The 22,260-nt window shown below is 38.5% G+C and overlaps 1 protein-coding gene across 8 annotated transcripts in view; it reads left to right on the forward strand.

Annotated features, from left to right (window-relative positions):
- The window catches only part of CASK (calcium/calmodulin dependent serine protein kinase), a 400,881-nt gene that overhangs the window by 193,506 nt on the left and 185,115 nt on the right, over positions 1 to 22,260 (forward strand). For all 8 annotated transcript variants that reach the window (XM_060086299.1, XM_060086301.1, XM_060086303.1 and 5 more), the window contains exon 4: positions 18,344 to 18,421. In XM_060086299.1, coding sequence (XP_059942282.1) covers positions 18,344 to 18,421 — 78 coding nt within the window. The remainder of the gene's footprint in view (positions 1 to 18,343; positions 18,422 to 22,260) is intronic.

Here is a 22,260-nt window from a genome sequence, read left to right on the forward strand (position 1 = left end):
TGTGTTTTTAATCATTGCTTGATTCGTCTTTATTTCTTCTAGGTCCTTGTTAACTGTTTCTTGCATTTTGTCTATTCTATTTCCAAGATTTTGGATCATCTTTACTATCATTATTCTGAATTCTTTTTCAGGTAGACTGCCTATTTCCTCTTCATTTGTTAGGTCTGTTGGGTTTTTATCTTGCTCCTTCTCCTGCTGTGTGTTTTTCTGTCTTCTCATTTTGCTTATCTTACTGTTTGGGGTCTCCTTTTTGTAGGCTGCAGGTTCGTAGTTCCCGTTGTTTTTGGTGTCTGTCCCCAGTGGCTAAGGTTGGTTCGGTGGGTTGTGTAGGCTTCCTGGTGGAGGGGACTAGTGCCTGTGTTCTGGTGGATGAGGCTGGATCTTGTCTTTCTGGTGGGCAGGTCCACGTCTGGTGGTGTGTTTTGGGGTGTCTGTGGACTTTTTATGATTTGAGGCAGCCTCTCTGCTAATGGGTGGCATTGTGTTCCTGTCTTGCTAGTTGTTTGGCATAGGGTGTCCAGCACTGTAGCTTGCTGGTCGTTGAGTGAAGCTGGGTGCTGGTGTTGAGATGGAGATCTCTGGAAGATATTATGTCGAACTGGGAGGTCTCTTGTGGACCGGTGTCCTGAAGTTGGCTCTCCCACCTCAGAGGCACAGCACTGACTCCTGGCTCCTCAATTTGGGATGATTCGTTGTCTATTCATGTATTCCACAGATGCAGGGTACATCAAGTTGATTGTGGAGCTTTAATCCGCTGCTTCTGAGGCTGCTGGGAGAGATTTCCCTTTCTCTTCTCTGTTCTCACAGCTCCCGGGTCTCAGCTTTGGATTTGGCCCCGCCTCTCCGTGTAGGTTGCTGGAGGGCGTCTGTTCTTCGATCAGACAGGACAGGGTTAAAGGAGCAGCCTCTTCGGGGACTCTGGCTCACTCAGGCCGGGGGGAGGGGGGCACGGAGTGCGGGGCAAGCCTGCAGCGGCAGAGGCCGGCGTGACGTTGCACCAGCCCGAGGCGCGCCATGCGTTCTCCCAGGGAAGCCGTCCCTGGATCCCAGGACCCCGGCAGTGACGGGCTTCACAGGCTCCCTGGAAGGGGGGCATGGACAGTGACCTCCGCTCGCACTCATGCCTCCTGGCGGCGGCAGCAGCCCCAGCGTCCCACGCCCGTCTCTGGGGTCCGCGCTTTCAGCCGCGGCTTGCGCCCGTCTCTGGAGCTCCTTTAAGCAGCGCTCTTAATCCCCTCTCCTCGCACACCAGGAAACAAAGAGGGAAGAAAAAGTCTCTTGCCTCTTCGGCAGGTCCAGACTTCTTCCCAGACTCCCTCCCGGCTAGCTGTGGCGCATTAGCCCCTTCAGGCTGTGTTCACGCCGCCAGCCCCAGTCCTCTCCCCGCGCTCCGACCGAAGCCCGAGCCTTAGCTCCCAGCGCCGCCCGCCCCGGAGGGCGAGCAGACAAGCCTCTTGGGCTGGTGAGCGCCGGCCGGCACTGATCCTCTGTGCGGGAATCTCTCCGCTTTGCCCTACCCAGGTACGTGGGCAGTTTCTTGCCTTTTGGGAGGTCTGAGGTCTTCTGCCAGCGTTCGGTAGGTGTTCTGTAGGAGTTGTTCCACGTGTAGCTGTATTTCTGGTGTATCTGTGGGGAGGAAGGTGATCTCCACGTCTTACTCTTCCGCCATCTTCCCCGGAAGTCTGGCACAATATTGTTGAATATAAATTTTTGAAGTGGACATTTTTGTCTTCTTTAAGAATTTCTTAAGGTTTAAATACAGTTTTATTAAATGTTTTTGACATTTTTGAGATGATCATAATTTTTTCTTCTTTAATCTGTCTCAATGTTCAGAATCCTATTAATTGAATTCCAAATGTTAAAACAGTTTTGCATCCCTTTGGTAAACCCAGCTTGGTCCTGGTGTAATTTTTATTTTTATTATTATTTTTTAAAAAATATTTATTTATTTATTTGGCTGCATTAGGTCTTTGTTGCTGCACGTGGGCTTTCTTTAGTTGGGGCAAGTGGGGTCTACCCTTCGTTGCGGCGCATGGGCTTCTCATTGTGGTGGCTTCTCTTGTTGCGGAGCACGGGCTCTAGGTGAGCAGGCTTCAGTAGTTGTGGCATACAGGCTCAGTAGCTGTGGCTTGTGGGCTCTAGAGCATAGGCTCAGTAGTTGTGGCGCATGGGCTTGGTTGCTCTGCAGCATGTGGGATCTTCCCAGACCAGGGCTCGAACCTGTGTCCCCTGCCTTGGCAGGTGGATTCTTAACCACTGTGGCACCAGGGAAGCCCCGATGTAATTCTTATATATTGCTGGGTGTGGTTTTATTTGGCTTATTTGCATTTATGTTCATTAGTGAGATTGCCCTTTAATTTTCTCATGCTGTCCTTAACAGGTTTTAGTATCTAAGTTAAGCTAGCTTCTTAAAATGAATTGGAAACTGTTCCTGCTTTTTATTCATTTTATTTCTCCTCAGTAGAACTTCTTTTCAGTAGAACTTGTCAGAAATGCCATCTAGGCTTAGAGTTTTCTATGCCAGAAGGTTTTAAATTACTGATTCAATTCCTTTAATCAGTAAAGAATTATTCAGGTTTTCTAATTCTTTTTGTGTTTTGATGAGTTTTATTTTTCTGGGAATTTGTCCATTTTTATAAATTTTCAAATTTGTGACATAAAGTTTTGATATCATCTTTTTAATATCTGCAGGATATGAAATGATATCTCCTTTTTCATTCTTAATATTGGCTGATGTATATGTCTTCTCTTTTTTTTTAATCAACCTTGCCAAAAATTTATCATTTCGCAGGGAACAACTTTTAGCTTTGTTAATCCCTCCAATATCTTTTTGTTTTCCATTTCATTAATTTCTGTCCTTATTTACTTGTAATTTGTTTGAGTTTAATTTGATGATTTTATATAACTTATGGAGATGATTGCTTATCATAAATTTTGAGCCTTCTTTTCTAATTTATGCATTTACAGCAGTAAATTTCCCTCTAAGTACTACTTTGCCTACATTTTACAAGTTTTGATGTGTTTATTTTTGTTATTATTCAGTTTTAAATATTTCCTTATTTTCTAATGGGATCTGTGTAATAAAACTATATTGTTCAAGTCTGAAGCGTTGGGGATTTTCTAGTTCAGTTTTATTAATCTTTTTGAAGAACCTATTTTTTTGCTTTGCTTCTTGCTCTATTTGTTTATTTGTTTTTTCTTCATTAATTTCTGCTCATTATCATTTCCTTCTACCTTCATTGGATTTAATTTGCTGTTCTCTTAAAAAATTTCTCCTGATGGAACGTCACTGACTTCAGCTTTTCTTATTTTCTAATATTTTACATCAGTATTTGTAATATTTATGTTAAATTTAAATAATTTTTAAAGTATTAAAACTGCCTTATAGATACTGTTTTAGCTGCATTGTGAAGGAGTATTTTTGCATTTTATTTTTTTAACATTTAGAACTGTTTTTAGTATGACAAAAATGGTAGTACCTGTTCATTTTTTTAAAGTAAAAAGAAAACAAAAAAATCTAAACACAGTCCTACCCACTTACTCTTTAACACCCTGTTGTAATATCCAAAAATTTCTCAGTGCATAGATATGCATATATATGTTTATATATTTTAATATATTGTGAACATCTTTCTATATCAATAAATATACTTCTATAGCATCATTTTAATGGCAGCATAATATTCTACCCTGTGGATTGGATTTACCACAATTTATTTGACCATTCTTCTATTGTTGGGCATTTAGGTTGTTTCCAACTTTTCCCTATTATAAATAACCATGATAAACCCTTGCCATTAAAGCTTGGCAAATATCTCTGATTATTTCCCTTAGCATAAAATTATTGGGTCAAAGGACATGCACATTTTTAAGACCTTTGTCAAGCATTATAAAATTATCCATTGGAAAGGTTGTGTTGATGTATTCTTTTCATCAACAGTGGATTACCTGATGCAAGAAAAGTTTCTCCAACACTGAGGAGTGTGTGTTGGGGGCGGGAGCTAGCTAGCTTCTCCTACTGGAAGGTTGGACCTATGCCCCAACTGCTTCTTTCAGGCATTTCTATATTTCTGGGTCTAATAATGGCAACACCCAAATCTTGAAATGTAATGCCTCCGTCCTGCACAACTTTGATATGTACTGTTTTTATTATCATTGTTAGAAATACTTTCTAATTTTCAATGTGATTTCTCCTCTGATTCATAGGTTATTTAGCATGTATTTCTCAATCTCCAGGTATTTGGGGATTTTCTAGTTATTTTGTTTATTTCTAACTTTACTGTGATTAAGAAAGATACTCTGAGTGCTTACAGTTCTTTAAATTTTGTTGGGTCTCAGAAATCCACTTGTGCAATATCTTGAGTTGTAAGCTGAAATAGTATTTTGCATGAGTGTGTGTGTAACATCATTTTTACTTGAAAGAATGACTAGTAGACGGACTGAACAGACTAACAGACTTTAGTCTCTCAAACTTGAGAGACTCAAGACTCAACAGTTACTCAAACTTGAGTATGCAGCAGACGTTCAATAAAAAATGAACAAAGTGAGCCTGCTGCTTCCAGGGAAATAACTCACAGTAGTTGTCACCAGTGAATGAAATTCAAATTTTCAAGTGAAGCTTAGAATTTTGAAGAACTTGTATCTGCCACCATGAGCTTAACAGCTTCCCAGGATTTAAAGAATGTTTCTAATGTAATCAGCAGTGATATTAATAAATGTGATTTTTGATATCATGTAATCAAAATGTGTCAGTATTTTGAAACTGTGTAACTCAGTGGACCAGTGTTTTTCAGTTGACTAATGTGGAACGTTACAGAGTCATGCACAGGTAAAAGGTCTATTCAAAGAACAAGAGAGAACAATGGATTATATTATAACAGAGTACAAATAGCTCATTGATACGGTTTCAGATTCTACATTGCAATTTGCCTTTAAGAAACTACCCATTCTTGAGTCTTGGTGTAGTATCAAAGAAGAATATTCAAAAATATCTACAAGGGCTACTAAAGCATACCTTTTTCTTCCAATTATGTATCTGTGTAAGGCCCTATCTTCTTCATTTACTTCAACCAAATAACACTGTAACAGATTGAATGTATAGAAGCAGATGTGAGAATCTAGCTGTCTTCTATTAAACCAGAGATGAAAGAGATTTCCAAAATGTAAAACAATACCACTCTTCTCACTAAATTTATTTTGTTTTAGAATACAAAGTTATTTTTCATGAAAAATATTATTTTGGTTAACATGTAATGGGTTAATTATTATTATTTTAAAATAAATGTTTTTTACATTTCTGGATTTTATTTTTTTTTAATTTATTTTATTTATTTATTTTTGGCTGCATTGGGTCTTCATTGCTGCACACGGGCTTTCTCTAGTCATGGCGAGCGGGGGTTACTCTTCGTTGCAGTGCGAGGGCTTCTCATTGTGGTGGCTCCTCTTGTTGTGGAGCACAGGCTCTAGGTGCACGGGCTTCAGAAGTTGTGGCTCACAGGCTCTAGAGTGTAGGCTCAGTAGTTGTGGCACACGGGCACAGTAGTTGTGGCTTGTGGGCTCTAGAGTGCAGGCTCAGTAGTTGTGGTGCACAGGCTTAGTTGCTCCACAGCATGTGGGATATTCCCGAACTAGGGCTTGAACCCGTGTCCCCTGCATTGGCAGGTGGATTCTTAACCACTGTGCCACAGGGAAGCCCACATTTCTGAATTTTAATTTTTAATATAGCAAATACTGATAGATAAAAGCCCCACAAATACAATCCCTTTGGGGTTCTCAATAATCCTTAAGAGTAGAAAATGGCCCTGACATCAAAAAGTTAGATACCTTAGTGGTTGCCCTAGAAATTACAGTATGCCTCCTGACTTAGAAGTTACTGTTGTCAAGTATGTGTATTTAAAATCAATCAATCCCCTCCCGTTCCCCCCACAAACCCCTTCCCCTCCCGTCCCATACCTACCTCTCTCTCTGTCTCTGAATAGTAACTGTTTTATATGGTCTCTCTCTCCAGAATGAGACTGAGAAAATAGTTGTTTTATACAATCATTGTTCATTTAGATTCACCTACATATTTACTACATTTTATGTTTTCCATGCCTTGCTGAATCTGAATTTTCATTTGACTTCATTTTTCTTCTACCTGAAGAATATTATTTTGTATTTCCTTCAGTGATAGGTATGCTGGTAACAAATTGTCTCGGTATTTTGCTTATCTGAAAGAATTTATTTTTTCACCTTCATTCTCTAGATTTATTTACTGACAAGAGAAGTTTATTTTTTTTGTTTTTTATACAGCAGGTTCTTATTCGTCATCAATTTTATACACATCAGTGTATACATGTCGATCCCAATCGCCCAATTCATCACACCACCATCCCCAACCCCCAGTGGCTTTACCCCCATTGGTGTCCATACGTTTGTTCTCTACATCTTTGTCTCAACTTCTGCCCTGCAAACCAGTTCGTCTGTACCATTTTTCTAGGTTCCACATACATGCATTAATATACGATATTTGTTTTTCTCTTTCTGACTTACTTCACTCTGTATGACAGTCTCTGGATCCATCCACGTCTCTACAAAGGACCCAATTTCATTCCTTTTTATGGCTGAGTAATATTCCATTTTATATATGTACCACATCTTCTTGATCCATTCGTCTGTCGATGGGCATTTAGGTTGCTTCCATGACCTGGCTATTGTAAATAGTGCTGCAGTGAACATTGGGGTGCATGTGTCTTTGAATTATGGTTTTCTCTGGGTATATGCCCAGTAGTGGGATTGCTGGATCATATGGTAATTCTATCTTTAGTTTTTTAAGGAACCTCCATACTGTTCTCCATAGTGGCTGTATCCATTTGCGTTCCCACCAACAGTGCAAGAGGGTTCCCTTTTCTCCACACCCTCTCCAGCATTTGTTGTTTGTAGATTTTCTGATGATGCCCATTCTAACTGGTGTGAGGTGATACCTCATTGTAGTTTTGATTTACATTCCTCTAATAATTAGTGACGTTGAGCAGCTTTTCATGTGCTTTTTGGCCATCTGAATGTCTGCTTTGGAGAAATATTTATTTAGGTCTTCTGCCCATTTTTTGATTGGGTTGTTTGTTTCTTTAATATTGAGCTGCATGAGCTGTTTATATATTTTGAAGATTAAACCTTTGTCCTTTGATTCATTTGCAAATATTTTCTCTCATTCTGAGGGTTGTCTTTTCGTCTTGTTTATGGTTTCCTTTGCTGTGCAAAAGCTGTGAAGTTTCATTAGGTCCCATTTGTTTATTTTTGTTTTTATTTGCATTACTCTAGGAGGTGGATCAAAAAAGATCTTGCTGTGATTTATGTCAAAGAGTGTTCTTCCTGTGTTTTCCTCTAAGAGTTTTATAGTGTCCAGTCTTACATTTAGGTCTTTAATCCATTTTGAGTTTATTTTTGTGTATGGTGTTAGGGAGTGTTCTAATTTCATTCTTTTACATGTAGCTGTCCAGTTTTCCCAGCACCATTTATTGAAGAGGCTGTCTTTTCTCCATTGTATATCTTTGCCTCCTTTGTCATAGATTAGTTGACCATAGGTGCGTGGGTTTATCTCTGGGCTTTCTATCTTGTTCCATTGATCTATGTTTCTGTTTTTGTGCCAGTACCATATTGTCTTGATTACTGTAGCTTTGTAGTATAGTCTGAAGTCAAGGAGTCCAATTCCTCCTGCTCCATTTTTTTCCCTCCAGACTGCTTTGGCTATTCGGGGTCTTTTGTGTCTCCATACAAATTTTAAGATTTTTTGTTCTAGTTCCGTAAAAAAATGCCATTGGTAATTTGATAGGGATTGCATTGAATCTGTAGATTTCTTTGGGTAGTATACTTATTTTCACAGTATTGATTCTTCCAATCCAAAAACATGGTGTATCTCTCCATCTGTTGGTATCATCTTTAATTTCTTTCATCCATGTCTTATAGTTTTCTGCATACAGGTCTTTTGTCTCCCTAGGTAGGTTTATTCTTTTTGTTGCAGTGGTAAATGGGAGTGTTTCCTTAATTTCTCTTTCAGATTTTTCATCATTAGTGTATAGGAATGCAAGAGATTTCTGTGCATTAATTTTTTATCCTGTAACTTTACCAGATTCATTGATTAGCTCTAGTAGTTTTCTGGTGGCATTTTTAGGATTCTCTATGTGTAGTATCATGTCCTCTGCAAGCAGTGACAGTTTTACTTCTTCTTTTCCAATTTCTATTCCTTTTGTTTCTGTTTCTTCTCTGGTTTCCATGGCTAGGACTTCCAAAACTATGTTGAATGATAGTGGTGAGAGTGGACATCCTTGTCTTGTTCCTGATCTTAGAGGAAATGCTTTCAGTTTTTCACCATTGAGAATGATGTTTGCTGTGGGTTTGTTGTATATGGCCTTTATTATGTTGAGGCAGATTCCCTCTATGCCCACTTTCCGGAGAGTTTTTATCATAAATCGGTGTTGAATTTTGTCAAAAGCTTTTTCTGCATCTATTGAGATGATCATTTGGTTTTTATTCTTCAGTTTGTTAACATGGTGTATCACATTGAATGATTTGCATATTTTGAAGAATCCTTGCATCCCTGGGATAAATCCCACTTGATCATGGTGTATGATCCTTTTAATGTGTTGTTTGATTTTGTTTGCTAGTATTTTGTTGAGGATTTTTGCATCTATCTCCATCAGAGATACTGGCCTGTAGTTTTCTTTTTTGTGACATATTTGTCTGGTTTGGGTATCAGGGTGATGGTGGCCTCATAGAATGAGTTTGGGAGTGTTCCTTCCTCTGCAATTTTTTGGAAGAGTTTGAGAAGGATAGGTGTTAGCTCTTCTCTAAATGTTTGATAGAATTCCCCTGTGAAGCCATCTGGTCCTGGCCTTTTGTTTGTTGGAAGATTTTAAATCACAGTTTCAATTTCATTACTTGTGATTGGTCTGTTCATGGTTTCTATTTCTTCCTGGTTCAGTCTTGGAAGGTTATACCTTTCTAAGACTTTGTCCATTTCTTCCAGGTTGTGCATTTTATTGGCATAGAGTTGCTTGTAGTAGTCGCTTAAGATGCTTTGTATTTCTGTGGTGTCTGTTGTAACTTCTCCTTTTTCATTTCTAATTTTATTGATTTGAGTCCTCTCACTCTTTTTCTCAATGTGTCTGGCTAATGGTTTATCCATTTTGTTTATCTTCTCAAAGAAGCCTCTTTTTGTTTTATTGATCTTTGCTCTTTTCTTTGTTTCTATTTCATTTATTTTTGCTCTGATCGTTATGATTTCTTTCCTTCTACTCACTTTGGGTTTTGTTTGTTCTTCTTTCTCTAGTTCCTTTAGGGGTAAGGTTAGATTGTTTATTTGAGATTTTTGTTGTTTCTTGAGATAGGCTTGTATAGCTATAAACTTCCCTCTTAGAACTGCTTTTGCTGCATCCCATAGGTTTTGGATTGTCGTGTTTTCATTGTCATTTGTCTCTAGGTATTTTTTGATTTCCTCTTTGATTTCTTCAGTGATCTCATGGTTATTTAGTAATATATTGTTTAGCCTCCACGTGTTTCTGTTTTTTATGCTTTTTTCCCTCTAATTCATTTCTATTCTCATAGCGTTGTGATCAGAAAAGATGCTTGATATGGGCTTCCCTGGTGGCGCAGCGGTTTAGAGTCCGCCTGCCGATCCAGGGGACACGGGTTCGTGTCCCATTCCGGGAAGATCCCACATGCCGCGGAGCGGCTAGGCCCGTGAGCCATGGCCACTGAGCCTGCGCGCCTGGAGCCTGTGCTCCACAACGGGAGAGGCCACAACAGTGAGAGGCCTGCATACCACAAAAAAAAAAAAAAAAGATGCTTGATATGATTTCACTTTTCTTAAATTTACTGACGCTTGATTTGTGACCCAAGATGTGATCTGTCCTGGAGAATGTTACATGCGCACTTGAGAAGAAAGTGTATTTTGTTTTTTGATGGAATGTCCTATAAATATCAATTAAATCAATCTGGTCTATTGTGTAATTTAAAGCTTGTGTTTCCTTATTAATTTTCTGTTTGGATGATCTGTCCATTGGTGTACGTGAGGTGTTAAAGTCCCCCACTATTATTGTGTTACTATTTCCTCTTTTACAGCTGTTAGCAGTTGCCTTATGTATTGAGGTGCTCCTATGTTGGGTGCATATATATTTATAATTGTTATATTTTCTTCTTGGATTGATCCCTTGATCATTATGTAGTGTCCTTCCTTGTCTCTTGTAACATTCTTTATTTTAAAGTCTATTTTATCTTATATGAGTATTGCTACTCCAGCTTTCTTTTGACTTTCATTTGCATGGAATATCTTTTTCCATCCCTTCACTTTCAGTTTGTATGTGTCCCTAGGTCTGAAGTGGGTATCTCGTAGATGGCATATAGTTGGGTCTTGTTTTTGTATCCATTCAGCAAGCCTGTGTCTTTTGGTTGGAGCATTTAATCCATTCAGGTTTAAGGTAATTATTGATATGTATGTTCCTGTGGCCATTTTCTTAATTATTTTGGGTTTGTTTTTGTAGGTCCTTTTCTTCTCTTGTGTTTCCCACTTAGAGAAGTTCCTTTAGCATTTGTTGTAGAGCTGGTTTGGTGGTGCTGAATTCTCTTAGCTTTTGCTTGTCTGTAAAGCTTTTGATTTCTCCATCAAATCTGAATGAGATCCTTGCTGGGTAGAGTAATTTTGGTTGTAGGTTCTTCCTTTTTGTCACTTTAAGTATATCATGGCACTCCCTTCTGGCTTGTAGAGTTTCTGCTGAGAAATCAGCTGTTAACATTATGGGAGTTCCCTTGTATGTTATTTGTTGTTTTTCCCTTGCTGCTTTCAGTAATTTTTCTTTGTCTTTAATTTTTGCCAATTTGATTACTCTGTGTCTTGGCGTGTTTCTCCTTAGCTTTATCCTGTATGGGACTCGCCGCCCTTCCTGGACTTGGGTGGCTATTTCCTTTCCCATGTTAGGGAACTTTTCTACTATAATCTCTTCAAATATTTTCTCTGGTCCTTTCTCTCTCTCTTCTCCTTCTGGGACCCCTATAATGCAAATGTTGTTGCGTTTAATGTTGTCCCAGAGGTTTCTTAGGTGTCTTCATTTCTTTTCATTCTTTTTTCTTTATTCTGTTCTGCAGCAGTGAATTCCACCATTCTGTCTTCCAGGTCACTTATCCATTCTTATGCCTCAGTTATTCTGATATTGATTCTTTGTAGTGTAGTTTTCATTTCAGTTATTTTATTGTTCTTCTCTGTTTGTTTGTTCTTTAATTCTTCTAGGTCTTTGTTAAACATTTCTTGGATCTTCTCAATCTTTGCCTCCATTGTTTTTCTGAGGTCCTGGGTCATCTTCACTATCATTATTCTGAATTCTTTTTCTGGAAGGTTGCCTATCTCCACTTCATTTAGTTGTTTTTCTGAGGTTTTATCTTGTTCCTTCATCTGGTACATAGCCCTCTGCCTTTTCATCTTGTCTATCTTTCTGTGAATGTGGTTTTTGTTCCACAGGCTGCAGGATTGTAGTTCTCGTTGCTTCTGGTGGATGAGGCTATCTGAGAGGCTTGTGTAAGTTTTCTGATGGGAGGGACTGGTGGTGGGTAGAGCTGACTGTTGCTCTGGTGGGAAGAGCTCAGTAAAACTTTAATCCCCTTGACCGCTGATGGGTGGGGCTGGGTTCCCTCCCTGTTGGTTGTTTGGCCTGAGGCAACCCAACACTGGAGCCTACCTGGGCTCTTTGGTGGGGCTAATGACAGACTCTGGGAGGGCTCATGCCAAGGAGTACTTCCCAGAACATCTGCTTCCAGTGTCCTTGTCCCCATAGTGAGCCACAGCCACCCCTCACCTCTGCAGGAGGCCCTCTAACACTAGCAGGTAGGTCTGGTTCAGTCTCCCATGGTGTCACTGGCTCCTTCCCCTGGGTCCCGATGCACACACTACTTTGTGTGTGCCCTCCAAGAGTGGAGTCTCTGTTTCCCCGAGTCCTGTCGAAATCCTGCAGTCACATCCCACTAGGCTTCAAAGTCTCATTCTCTAGGAATTCCTCCTCCCGTTGCTGGACCCCCAGGTTGGGAAGCCTGACGTGGGGCTGAGAACGTTCACTCCAGTGGGTGAACTTCTGTGGTATAAGTGTTCTCCAGTCTGTGAGTCACCCACCCAGCAGTTATGGGATTTGATTTTACTGTGATTGCACCCCTCCTACCATCTCATTGTGGCTTCTCCTTTGTCTTTGGATGTGGGGTATCTTTTTTGGTGAGTTCCAGTGTCTTCCTGTTAATGATTGTCCAGCAGCTAGTTGTGATTCTTGTGTGCTTACAAGAGGGAGTGAGAGCACATCCTTCTACTCCGCCATCTTGGTTCCTCCAGCAGAAGAAAAGTTTAGATTGGCAGTTATTTTGATTTAAGATACCTTTCCACTGTATTCTGGCTTCCATTGTTGCTACTAAAAATCGGCTATCAGTCTGAGAGTCCATTGTTTTCACTGTTTGTGAGATTTTCTATTTTCCTTTGGTTTCCTGCAGTTTTCACTGATATGTATCTAACTATAGATATCTTGCTTGATGTTTAGTGGGCTTTTCAAATCAGTGGATTGCTGTCTTTAATCATTTCTGGGTAATTATCAGCCGTTATATTTTCAGTATTGCTTCTGCTTCATTTTCTTTTCACTTTTTAAATTAAACTTCAATAAAATACATGGTGACTTTCTCACTGTAATCTTTTATGTTTCTTATCCTCACTTTTATATTTTCCATGTTTTATCTCTCCTTGCTTCAATCTGATTATCTTCTGGTTCACTAATTTTCTCTTCGACTATCTAATCTGCTCAGATTCTTAATTTTGATTTTATGTTTTTCCATTCTGAAATTTCTTCTTGCTACTTTTTCAAATCTGTAGTGTCACTTTTGATGATTTCTTGTTTCTTACTGAAGTTTTTAAATTCAGCTTTTATCTCCATGGTAAGCATTAGGGTTTTCCTATGATACCAGTAAGACATACCAGAATATATTCTATACCCCAGTTTTCAAAACACAGCTCTTTATGATTCTAGCCTGGGATATAAGGTATTTTATCAGAGCCTTAGCCTTTGGTGGGCTCTTCTGAGGTGTGCCAAAAGAATAGCTCTGTCTCTCCTCTTGGATCACCCTGCTGCAAAAGAAGTTGGACCCTGTAAATCTCCATCTGACTGCCCCCTTCCACTTCTCTGGAGCTCTGCAAAAGTGAAGCCTCCTGCCTCCACAGCTGCCTTCTTTCCAGAGCCCCTCCCTATCCCCAGGGCACAAGCAGCTCTTGCTCACCTCTTTGAGTGTTCTAATCCTTTCTCTGTTCTCACTAGGTAGTTTTTCACTCTTTATGCTGGTGATTCTTTAATGCTTAAAATTTTTTTTTTATTTCATCCAGTCTTTGTAGTTGTTTCTGTCACCTTCAGGGGAAATGCTGGTCAGAGAAATCCAGATTTGATCTGTCCTTTACAGTGTTTCTCAAAGAATAGTTTGTAGACACATTCCAATCTACCAGCCATTTACCCCTCTATAATGAGATAAGAACAGAAATTGAGACTAAATGTCTAGAAACTGTTAGAGTAATTTGACATTGCTGTGAAATTGTAGCACATGATTTTGTATTTTGTAAAAAGTATTAGTTCTTAATATACCTGAGGTGGGGGGGAAAGCTAGTCCTTCACCACAGTTAATTTGAGAAGCACTTCTTCATACAATCAGGTACAAGTCTCCTACAAGCCTCGTCTTTCTTTGCTTTTGCAGAATATATTGTAGAGGAGGGAAAAAAACCTTTCCTCTATGCTTTTTGGTTATATGACTGAGGCCTGCAAATTAAACTGGCAAATGACAGATAAGCAGGAGAAAAGATTTTCATTCGCACATGGGAGGTGGGGGACATGCTCACAGAAAAAAGTGAAAGCTACAGAGACCCAGAGGCTTATATACCATTTTAACAGTGAAAGTAAAGAGACTAGACAAGGGAAGGGGGGAGTTTGGGCATCTGGGGTTGGGGGTAAATTGTGGGAAGGTGATCAGAAAATATATGGTAAATAAGAGTTATTTAGTAAGGTTTATTACACAGTTAAGAGTAGTTTGCTTCTTCCTGGTACATGAGAGGGGAACACCTTTACAAAAGGAAATTTCTGTCACCTTTACAAAGGGAAATTTATGCCCTGTTTTTAGGCAGAATGGAGGAGAGTACAGCATTCTTCCTGTATCTGCTGATTTTCGATTGCCTTCAGTTCAAAATAATCCTGTGCTAAAGTGACATATTTTGAGTGGCATATTCTGATTCCCTTCAACATATAGCCAGCCATACCTTGTGCCTCTAGACCTGTGATGTGTTTTGTTTGTTTGGAGCATTTGTGTATGGACAGTTTTTTAAAATTTTATAAGTAATGCATGTTTATTACAAAATTTTAAAAATTCAGATAGATGAAGGGGGGGAGGTTAAGATCATTCATAATCCCATCAGTTTTCACAATTCAGAGTAAACCTCCCATAGTCTTTCTCTGTGTATAGTACAGAAGCATTCCCCATACTCTTCCTTAGCAGGGTTTCTTCTCTGTCTCATTTACTCCCTCAGAATGGAACCAACTGGGGAAATTCAGAACATGCTTCTTGAAGCTTCTTGGCAGCTCCAGAAACACACTAAGATGGGAACCCAAAGCGAAAAACAATAGAAAAAGCCTTATAATTGGTTTTTTAAAAGTTTATTTATTTATTCATTATTTATTTTGGCTGTGTTGAGTCTTCATTGCTGTGTGCAGGCTTTCTCTAGTTGCAGCGAGTGAGGGCTGCTCTTCGTTGTGGTGCGCAGTCTTCTCATTGCGGTGGCTTCTCTTGCTGTGGAGCATGGGCTCTAGGCATGCAGACTTCAGTAGTTGTGGCACGCAGGCTCAGTAGCTGTGGCGCACAGGCTTAGTTGCTCCACGGCATGTGGGATCTTCCCGGACCAGGGCTTGAACCCCTGTCCCCTGCATTGGCAGGCAGATTCTTAACCACTGCGCCACCAGGGAAGTCCCATAATTGTTTTTAAAATCATATTATCAGATAAAGTTTATCAAAGAATTAAGGCATTGAACTTTTTGTTCAAGGTTATTATATTAGGATTGTATGCATTATGAATATGTATATTTTAAGTTTCTGTGATGAATAAAATTTGCGTGAATAGCAGTATTTTTAGTTATTTCTGTATCTCATAAAATTTAAAATTAATGGATTGCCTCTTTTACTTTAATATCAATTAATGTTGCAATTAACTAATCAACTAGCTTTAATAATAGAAAATTATTTTCACAGTAATGACTTACTTTCAGACTAAACCCTCATAGAGCATGCCGGCATGTTTTAGAAGTTCCATAGGTTTTTTTTTTTTGTACCCCTGGTTATGAACCATTGTATTAAAAAATGTATAATAGCCAAAAAATCCCATTTATAATAGCAACTAAAAATATAAAATGCCTTGGGGGGGGTGGGGAACCCAATAATCAATATTTGGAACTAATGTGAAGAAAACCTTAAAACTATAACTTAGAGACATGAAAGGAAATGGGGAGGCATATCATGTTCAAGGATAAGAATATTAGGAAAATGTTAATTTCTACTGGTTAATCTATAAATATATTATTTCAGCCAAAATATAAAAATTTTTTCACGTTTGAGAAACTGATTTTAAAGTTCAGCTGGGAGAAAAAACTCATAAGAAAATGTTTACAAAGAATAATAATGAAATGAGACTTATTTTGCCAAATATTAAAATATACTATTGCAGAATTTAAAATGGTATGGGACTAGATACAAAAATAATGGAAAAGAGTAGAAACCTAAAAATACCTTGGTGTGTTTATATGTAAATGTAGAAATTGTCATTTCAAGTACTAGTGTTTCAGATATGTCCACGAAAAATGAGTCGATTCATGCTGGTGATTGTAGAACAGGGCAGTAAGCAATTTCCAGTTATTTCCCACTGACTGGTTCCCTCCTTAAGTGTTGGCCTCTCACCACCTTAGTACCTTCCTACCCTTAAGGTTTTTTTCCCCCTCCCAGATCCCTCCAAAAAAGCCTTCCTCTAGCTCTAAGGATTCTTATTGCTTTATGATGCAATCAATTTAGCTCTCTCCTTTGCCTAACTCTTCTCTCTTCTAAGTTGAATAGTGCTTATCCTCACATTTCGCAATTAAAAAGGAAAATGCCTAAACAAAACTGTAATTCCCTCACTATGTGTTTTTAGTCTTCACAGATCAACCAACCAGCTTAAACTGCAGCCAGCTTTAAAAATAGTGCTTTTTTTCTCCCCACAACACAAAGAAATGAGAGATATTCAGCCTCTTTAGTAGGCAAGGAAATGTAAATGAAAGCAATCGTGAGTGACTTTTTTTCCTCTTATCTGATTGGCAAAGATTAAAAAGAATAGTCATCCTAGTAGAGACAAGGTAGAGGAAAGAACACTTTCACACCCAGTAGTGGCAGTATAAATTGTTAAAATTTTTCCAGTAGTGTATGTATCAAAAGTATTATTGTCTGTGCCCCTTGACCTAGAAACTGCTTGTAGGACTTATACTACAGCAGATGATCAGGGTTGTTCACAAAGATACATGATCGTGTTCATCCGGGCTTTATTTCTGATTGTGCAAAATGGGCACTGCCATACTTCAGAGTAGACTGAGCCATCATAAAAATTATTTTGGAGAAGAATCCTATTTGATGTTGGAAAATGTTCGTTGGCTGTGAAATGAAAACTAGGTAAAATTTGTAAAGCCTTGTATAAATGTGAAAGTATTTTCATTTACATAAAACCACACCAAGATTTTAATAAACTATTCATTAAATATTTACTGTGTGCATAGTATTCTGCCAGGTTTTGGGTGGGAGTACGTTGAAAATATAAAACACACTTGTTCTTTAGGACTTCACCCTATTTTTGAACTGTTGAGCTTGAATGTGTACATTTGTTCCTTGCACACCTAGTAGGTGTAGCTGTAGATAATGGAAAGAACATTAAATATAGATAGGGATTTGAATTCTGTCCCTGTAACATACTTGTCTACTCACGTAGACAAGTTGTTTGAGAACAGGAAGGATGCTGACCTCATGGGATGATGGTAAGAATGAAGGGAGATATAACAAGGAATGCTTTCCATGATACTTGATGAATAGTAATATTAGTTAGTAATGTTTATTAATTATTATTAATGGATTAGTTATTAATTATAGGTAATAGTAATGAATAGTTCCTTTGCTTTTCCTTCTGGAAGTCTATTTCCTCAGTATAAAACCTGCAACAGGTATTTTGGTTCCTGAGCTACTAAGTAAATGAATGAATGAGATACTGGATTTGAAAACACTTTATAAGACTTAAAGCATTATGAAAATGTTAGCTAACTATTCATTAATATATGTAATGATCTGGCAAAAGTTTCATATATACACATAAATATGTTTCTATGTAAGTGCTAAATGTTATAATATGGGCTATATAGAGTTGTTATAGAATTTAAGCAAAAGAAGGCCTTAATGTGGCTGGTAATTGTTGAGAGGCCTTCCTGGGGAAGGTGAGATTGGAATGGAAGCTTGAATTAAGGTAGGTTTTGAATGTGAGAAACAATATATGCAGAAAAAGAAAAAAAATGGTATATTCAGGGAGTAGTGTAAGACTAATCTGCGTAGAGAGTGAGTTATTCTTGAAAAGTCATTAGACAGGGTAGGTAGAAGAAGCAAGGTATGGCTGAGACAACAAGAAGCCTTACTGATCTGGTGAGAAATAGAGAACCATTTTAAGTTTGGAGGCAAGATAGTAACCCTGCGTCACCAGCACATCAGTGTGTTAGAGTATGTTTGTAGCACTTAACTTTGGTAATGGAAGTATAAACAAAAATAAATTATGGATTAGCTAATTATTTTTTTCCTTTCACAGTATATAGCTTGAATTCCCTTTTAGTGGTGATAACTATAGCTAAATGTTTTAGAATCGTTGTTGTATTCTTAAAATATTACATGATATGACTAGATACAATTTCGGAATTTGATTCAAAGCTATGCCACAACCCCCAACATTGCCCTTTTCTGAGACTTTTTGTTGTGATAACCTAAAGAAAATTTATAGGCAATTTCCCACACTTTGTGTTATTTGATGCTACCATTTGCTTGTTCTTCCTGTTTTTTTCCCCTGTAGATTTTCAATGTTAAGATGGTTATAATGTCCTTTATAATTTATGCCTATTTTTCATCAAAAGAAAGGAGATTTAAATAATTTATTATAATCTTTAGCTGTAAATCAACTAAAAACTTAGTTACAATGTATTCACTTTCAATGTTTTCTTCCTGAAATTTTCTCTTTCCTAATATTCTTTTTCACATTTCTCTACAGTATGGATGGAGCGGATCTGTGTTTTGAAATCGTAAAACGAGCTGACGCTGGTTTTGTATACAGTGAAGCTGTGGCCAGGTATGTAATTTATATGAGCTCCCCAGAAGTAAAGGTAGAAGTAAAAGAAGGAAATGACAAGGAAATCATATGAAGTGGCCTGCTCTTTGAACTGATGACTAGCATACTGCCACTCTTCCTTACAAGGAGCATCCCTCTTTTAATGTATATTAGTGGAACCAAACAGTGACTGGAAATGCAAAATATTGAACAATGAATTGATCTATTTATATGGATTTACAGTTTAACATCACTATTGCTATCTTTTCCATTTCTGATGACTTTTATACAAGGAGGAATTTGATAGCTCAGGAACCGTGTAGAATTAAACTTGGGTTTGTTTGTGTGTTTGATTTTTGCTTTTTAGCAGATGTGCCTCATTAGTTCTTCAGTTTGCCTTTTAGTGATAGCAAATTGTTAGGTGACCAGTTAATCTGAGAAAAAGCATAGAACAGTAAAAGGAACAGAAATAAAAGCACAAGTTTTTCTGTTGAATATATTTGCTTCAGGCCAGTGTTTGATCTCCCAGTCAAGTAGCCACCATTGTTCCAAGTGTAGGCGTTCTTGTAAAGAACTAATGACTCAGAATAAGGATTTAATATGAAAAATCACAAGAGCCATGCACTGGGCCACTTGCTTGTAGATTTGAAGCAGTACAACTTTCTGTTTTGGTGACAATCATATCATAAATACCCACTCCAATAAGTTGCCTTTTTAATACCTGGGGTACAGCATCCCTCCTCAGTCACTAACCATAGTATGTTGAAGGGTTCAAACCCACAAACCCATTAGGATTTATTAAAACTTTCTACCATTAAATAATTATAACTTTCTCCCTCCTATCATTCTTTTTATAATTATGGCACAATGGACAGATATGGCTGAAAATAGCTTAGAGACTACCTCATGCGACTTTAAGCTTAGAATGGCTTGACTTTCTTCAAATTCTTTGCCCTGCCTTCTCCTGACTGAGGAGCAAGGTCCCCAGTCTCAGGAGATGGAGCAGCCATAGCTATAACACAAGATAAAGAATATACCCAATTGTAGGTAGCTTCTGTTTTGTACTCCTGGAGCTAGGGAGAAGAAGCAAATGAGAGTTTATATATACTAACTTTAATTCCTTCTTTTAACTCTTGATGTATGCATGGTAGAACTGAGGCTAAGTATCCTTTTTTCTTTTGTGCCATGTTCACTAAAGCATATTCTAGGGTTTTCTTTTTTTTTTTTAATCCCATTTTACTCTTGTTTTGAATTCTTAATCACAGTTTAAAATTTTTATTTTGTATTGTGTTTCAGAATTAAAAAGCATTCTTTAATACCAAAAGTAGTCAATGCCGTCTTGATTTTTCTTATGGCACAGTGGTAAACCACTTTCTCCTACTAGATGAAACTCTCAGACTTTTGCATATCATTGTTCATATTTATCTCTTTAAGAATTTGAGTTTTGTATTTTCCCACATTAATATCTTCCAACAGCAGCATCAAATAGGGAAAACTAAAAATTCTAGATGTTGATTTTATAAAACAGTGAAGCTTGGTGGAGGAAGATGACTTTTTCCCTTTGGAACCACAAAAACACTGGTGTACCTGGCATATAGGCTGTCAGAGTTGATGTTAAACCAGTACCACTTTTACTCTGTTCCCTACTCATCCCTATCACTTTTCCTTAACTTTGAGCCTGTCTCTGCCACTGGACTAGGTGATAGGATAGGGAGAATAGTAGTGTTGTAGAGGTGATGTCATACAGTGAAATGACTTGAGTTCTCTCCCAATCTTGAGATTTATAGAAAAGTTAGATGTTTATATATATCAAATGATTGTATATCAATCAAGCCTGTTGATTTTAAGATCTACCTATATTGCTGTTAAAATGGTGATTTTATGAAAGGAACTTTCCAGAATGGACCAGAAAAGAGTAGTATTGGGATTAGTAAGCGACACTGCATAGAGAGTGGTTTGGCACAATTTATTAAAAACCCTAAAAATGACAAAAGGGACTGGCCTCAGAACGTATGATTATGTATTTCCCCTACTGCAGAGTACCAATGACCATGTAACAAGGGCACGTAAATCCTTCCTTTGGTTTAGAGCGTTCAACCAGATGATTTCTACCTTCCTTCTCTCTGATTCTGTGATTTGTTTTTGGAAAATTCAGCTTGCATTAGTTATTCTAGTGAGACCAATTGCAAGAAGACTCTGAGACACCAAGTAATCATATTGATAATGTTGTTTTTCTCCAACTGGCTGAGCGTCAAGAGGAGCAGCAAAGCATGACATGAAAGAAAACTGCATTCAGTCCTTACAACCCAATTAGTGATTACCTCTGTTCTTTCAGAGGTGGTGAGTTGTGGAGCAGGCTATCAGATTATCAAATCAAACTCTCACAAATCAGAGAGATATTCTTCCCTAGCACCAGGCTTTACTAAACAATTATAAGGATACAAGCAATCAAAAGGCTCAGCTGAAGCAGACAGAGATCTGGGCCTTTTAAGGGCAGCTCCTCACTTCATTCCTTCCTGCATCAGAAATGCACCTCTGGCCCAGAATAGATGAGGTCTCTATGTGAGGTTTGTGAGATTCCACACACAGAGGGGAGCATTTAAATTATGAAACATCTCCATTGTGTATCTTGGAGAGTTGTACAGCTTACGTGACATCTTCCAGGAAGCCATTCATGCCTCAGAGATCCTGAGTTCTGTTTATCATAGGTAGTCCTTAGCCAGGAACATTCTGTTAAGGGAATTCCAGAGATAAGCTTTCTTCAGCCTAGCAAAGAGCTTTTTGTGTGTGTGTGTGTGTTACGTGGGCCTCTCACTGTTGTGGCCTCTCCCATTGTGGAGCACAGGCTCCGGACGCGCAGGCCCAGCGGCCATGGCTCACGGGCCCAGCCGCTCCACGGCATGCGGGATCCTCCCAGGCCGGGGCACGAACCCGCATCCCCTGCATCGGCAGGCGGACTCTCAACCACTACGCCACCAGGGAAGCCCGCAAAGAGCTTTTTTAAGTGTAGTCTTTTTACCCAGAGTTGCCAAAGAGAGTAGGCTGAGTCACCTCCCTTCTTTTCTTCTGCCCCCAAAATACCTCCTTCCAAAGGAAGTGAGAGGATTGCTGGCCAGCTCTTTTCTTTCCACAGAGTTATCATCATTCCTGATCCTTAGGGATGGAGACAAACATAGATATTGATGAGTTTCTCTGAAAGTATAGGCCACCATGATGCTTCATGAAATGAAGCTTTTTGATTAAAGTTTAGTCAGCAACTCTCTAGAATGTATATGGGTGGATTTTGGTTCTGTAGTCTGCTTGCACACTATTCACATGCACAGCCTCCCAAGGGTCATGACTGGGAGGGTGGAGAAAGATCAGTTTAAATATGTTATATTTGGGGGAAAAATATTCTACCCTGCCCCCACAGAGATTCTAATATGTATGTATATTTGGGTTAAATAATTGAGTATTCGGATTTTAAAATGCTCATTCATTGAGGTTTTTTCTTTTTAAATAAGACTTTGAGATAAGAATTTTTTTTTTAGAATTTTCTTCAGGCTAAGGATAGAAGTGGCTGTCCTAGTGCTAAGTATCCAAAGTAGTCGTGCTGTTAGGTATAAGCTAGGTCCATATTACCTAACTTAAACTTACCTACTATTCCAATGTTCACACCTAGATGCACAAATAGGCTGTTCCTAAATCTTGACTAAATTTGATAATAATAGACTTAACCTTTGTAGCATGCTTTAGAGATTTTAGAAATTAGAGTTTTTCACACTTGTTATCTCTGCCATTTCGGGGGGGTCACAGATCCTCCAAAGCATGATTTGAACCAGGAAAGGGCCGTAACACCAAGTTAAGAACCCCTAACTTAA

The sequence above is a fragment of the Mesoplodon densirostris genome, chromosome X (genome assembly GCF_025265405.1).
Source record: "Mesoplodon densirostris isolate mMesDen1 chromosome X, mMesDen1 primary haplotype, whole genome shotgun sequence".
Classification (NCBI taxonomy): domain Eukaryota; kingdom Metazoa; phylum Chordata; class Mammalia; order Artiodactyla; family Ziphiidae; genus Mesoplodon; species Mesoplodon densirostris.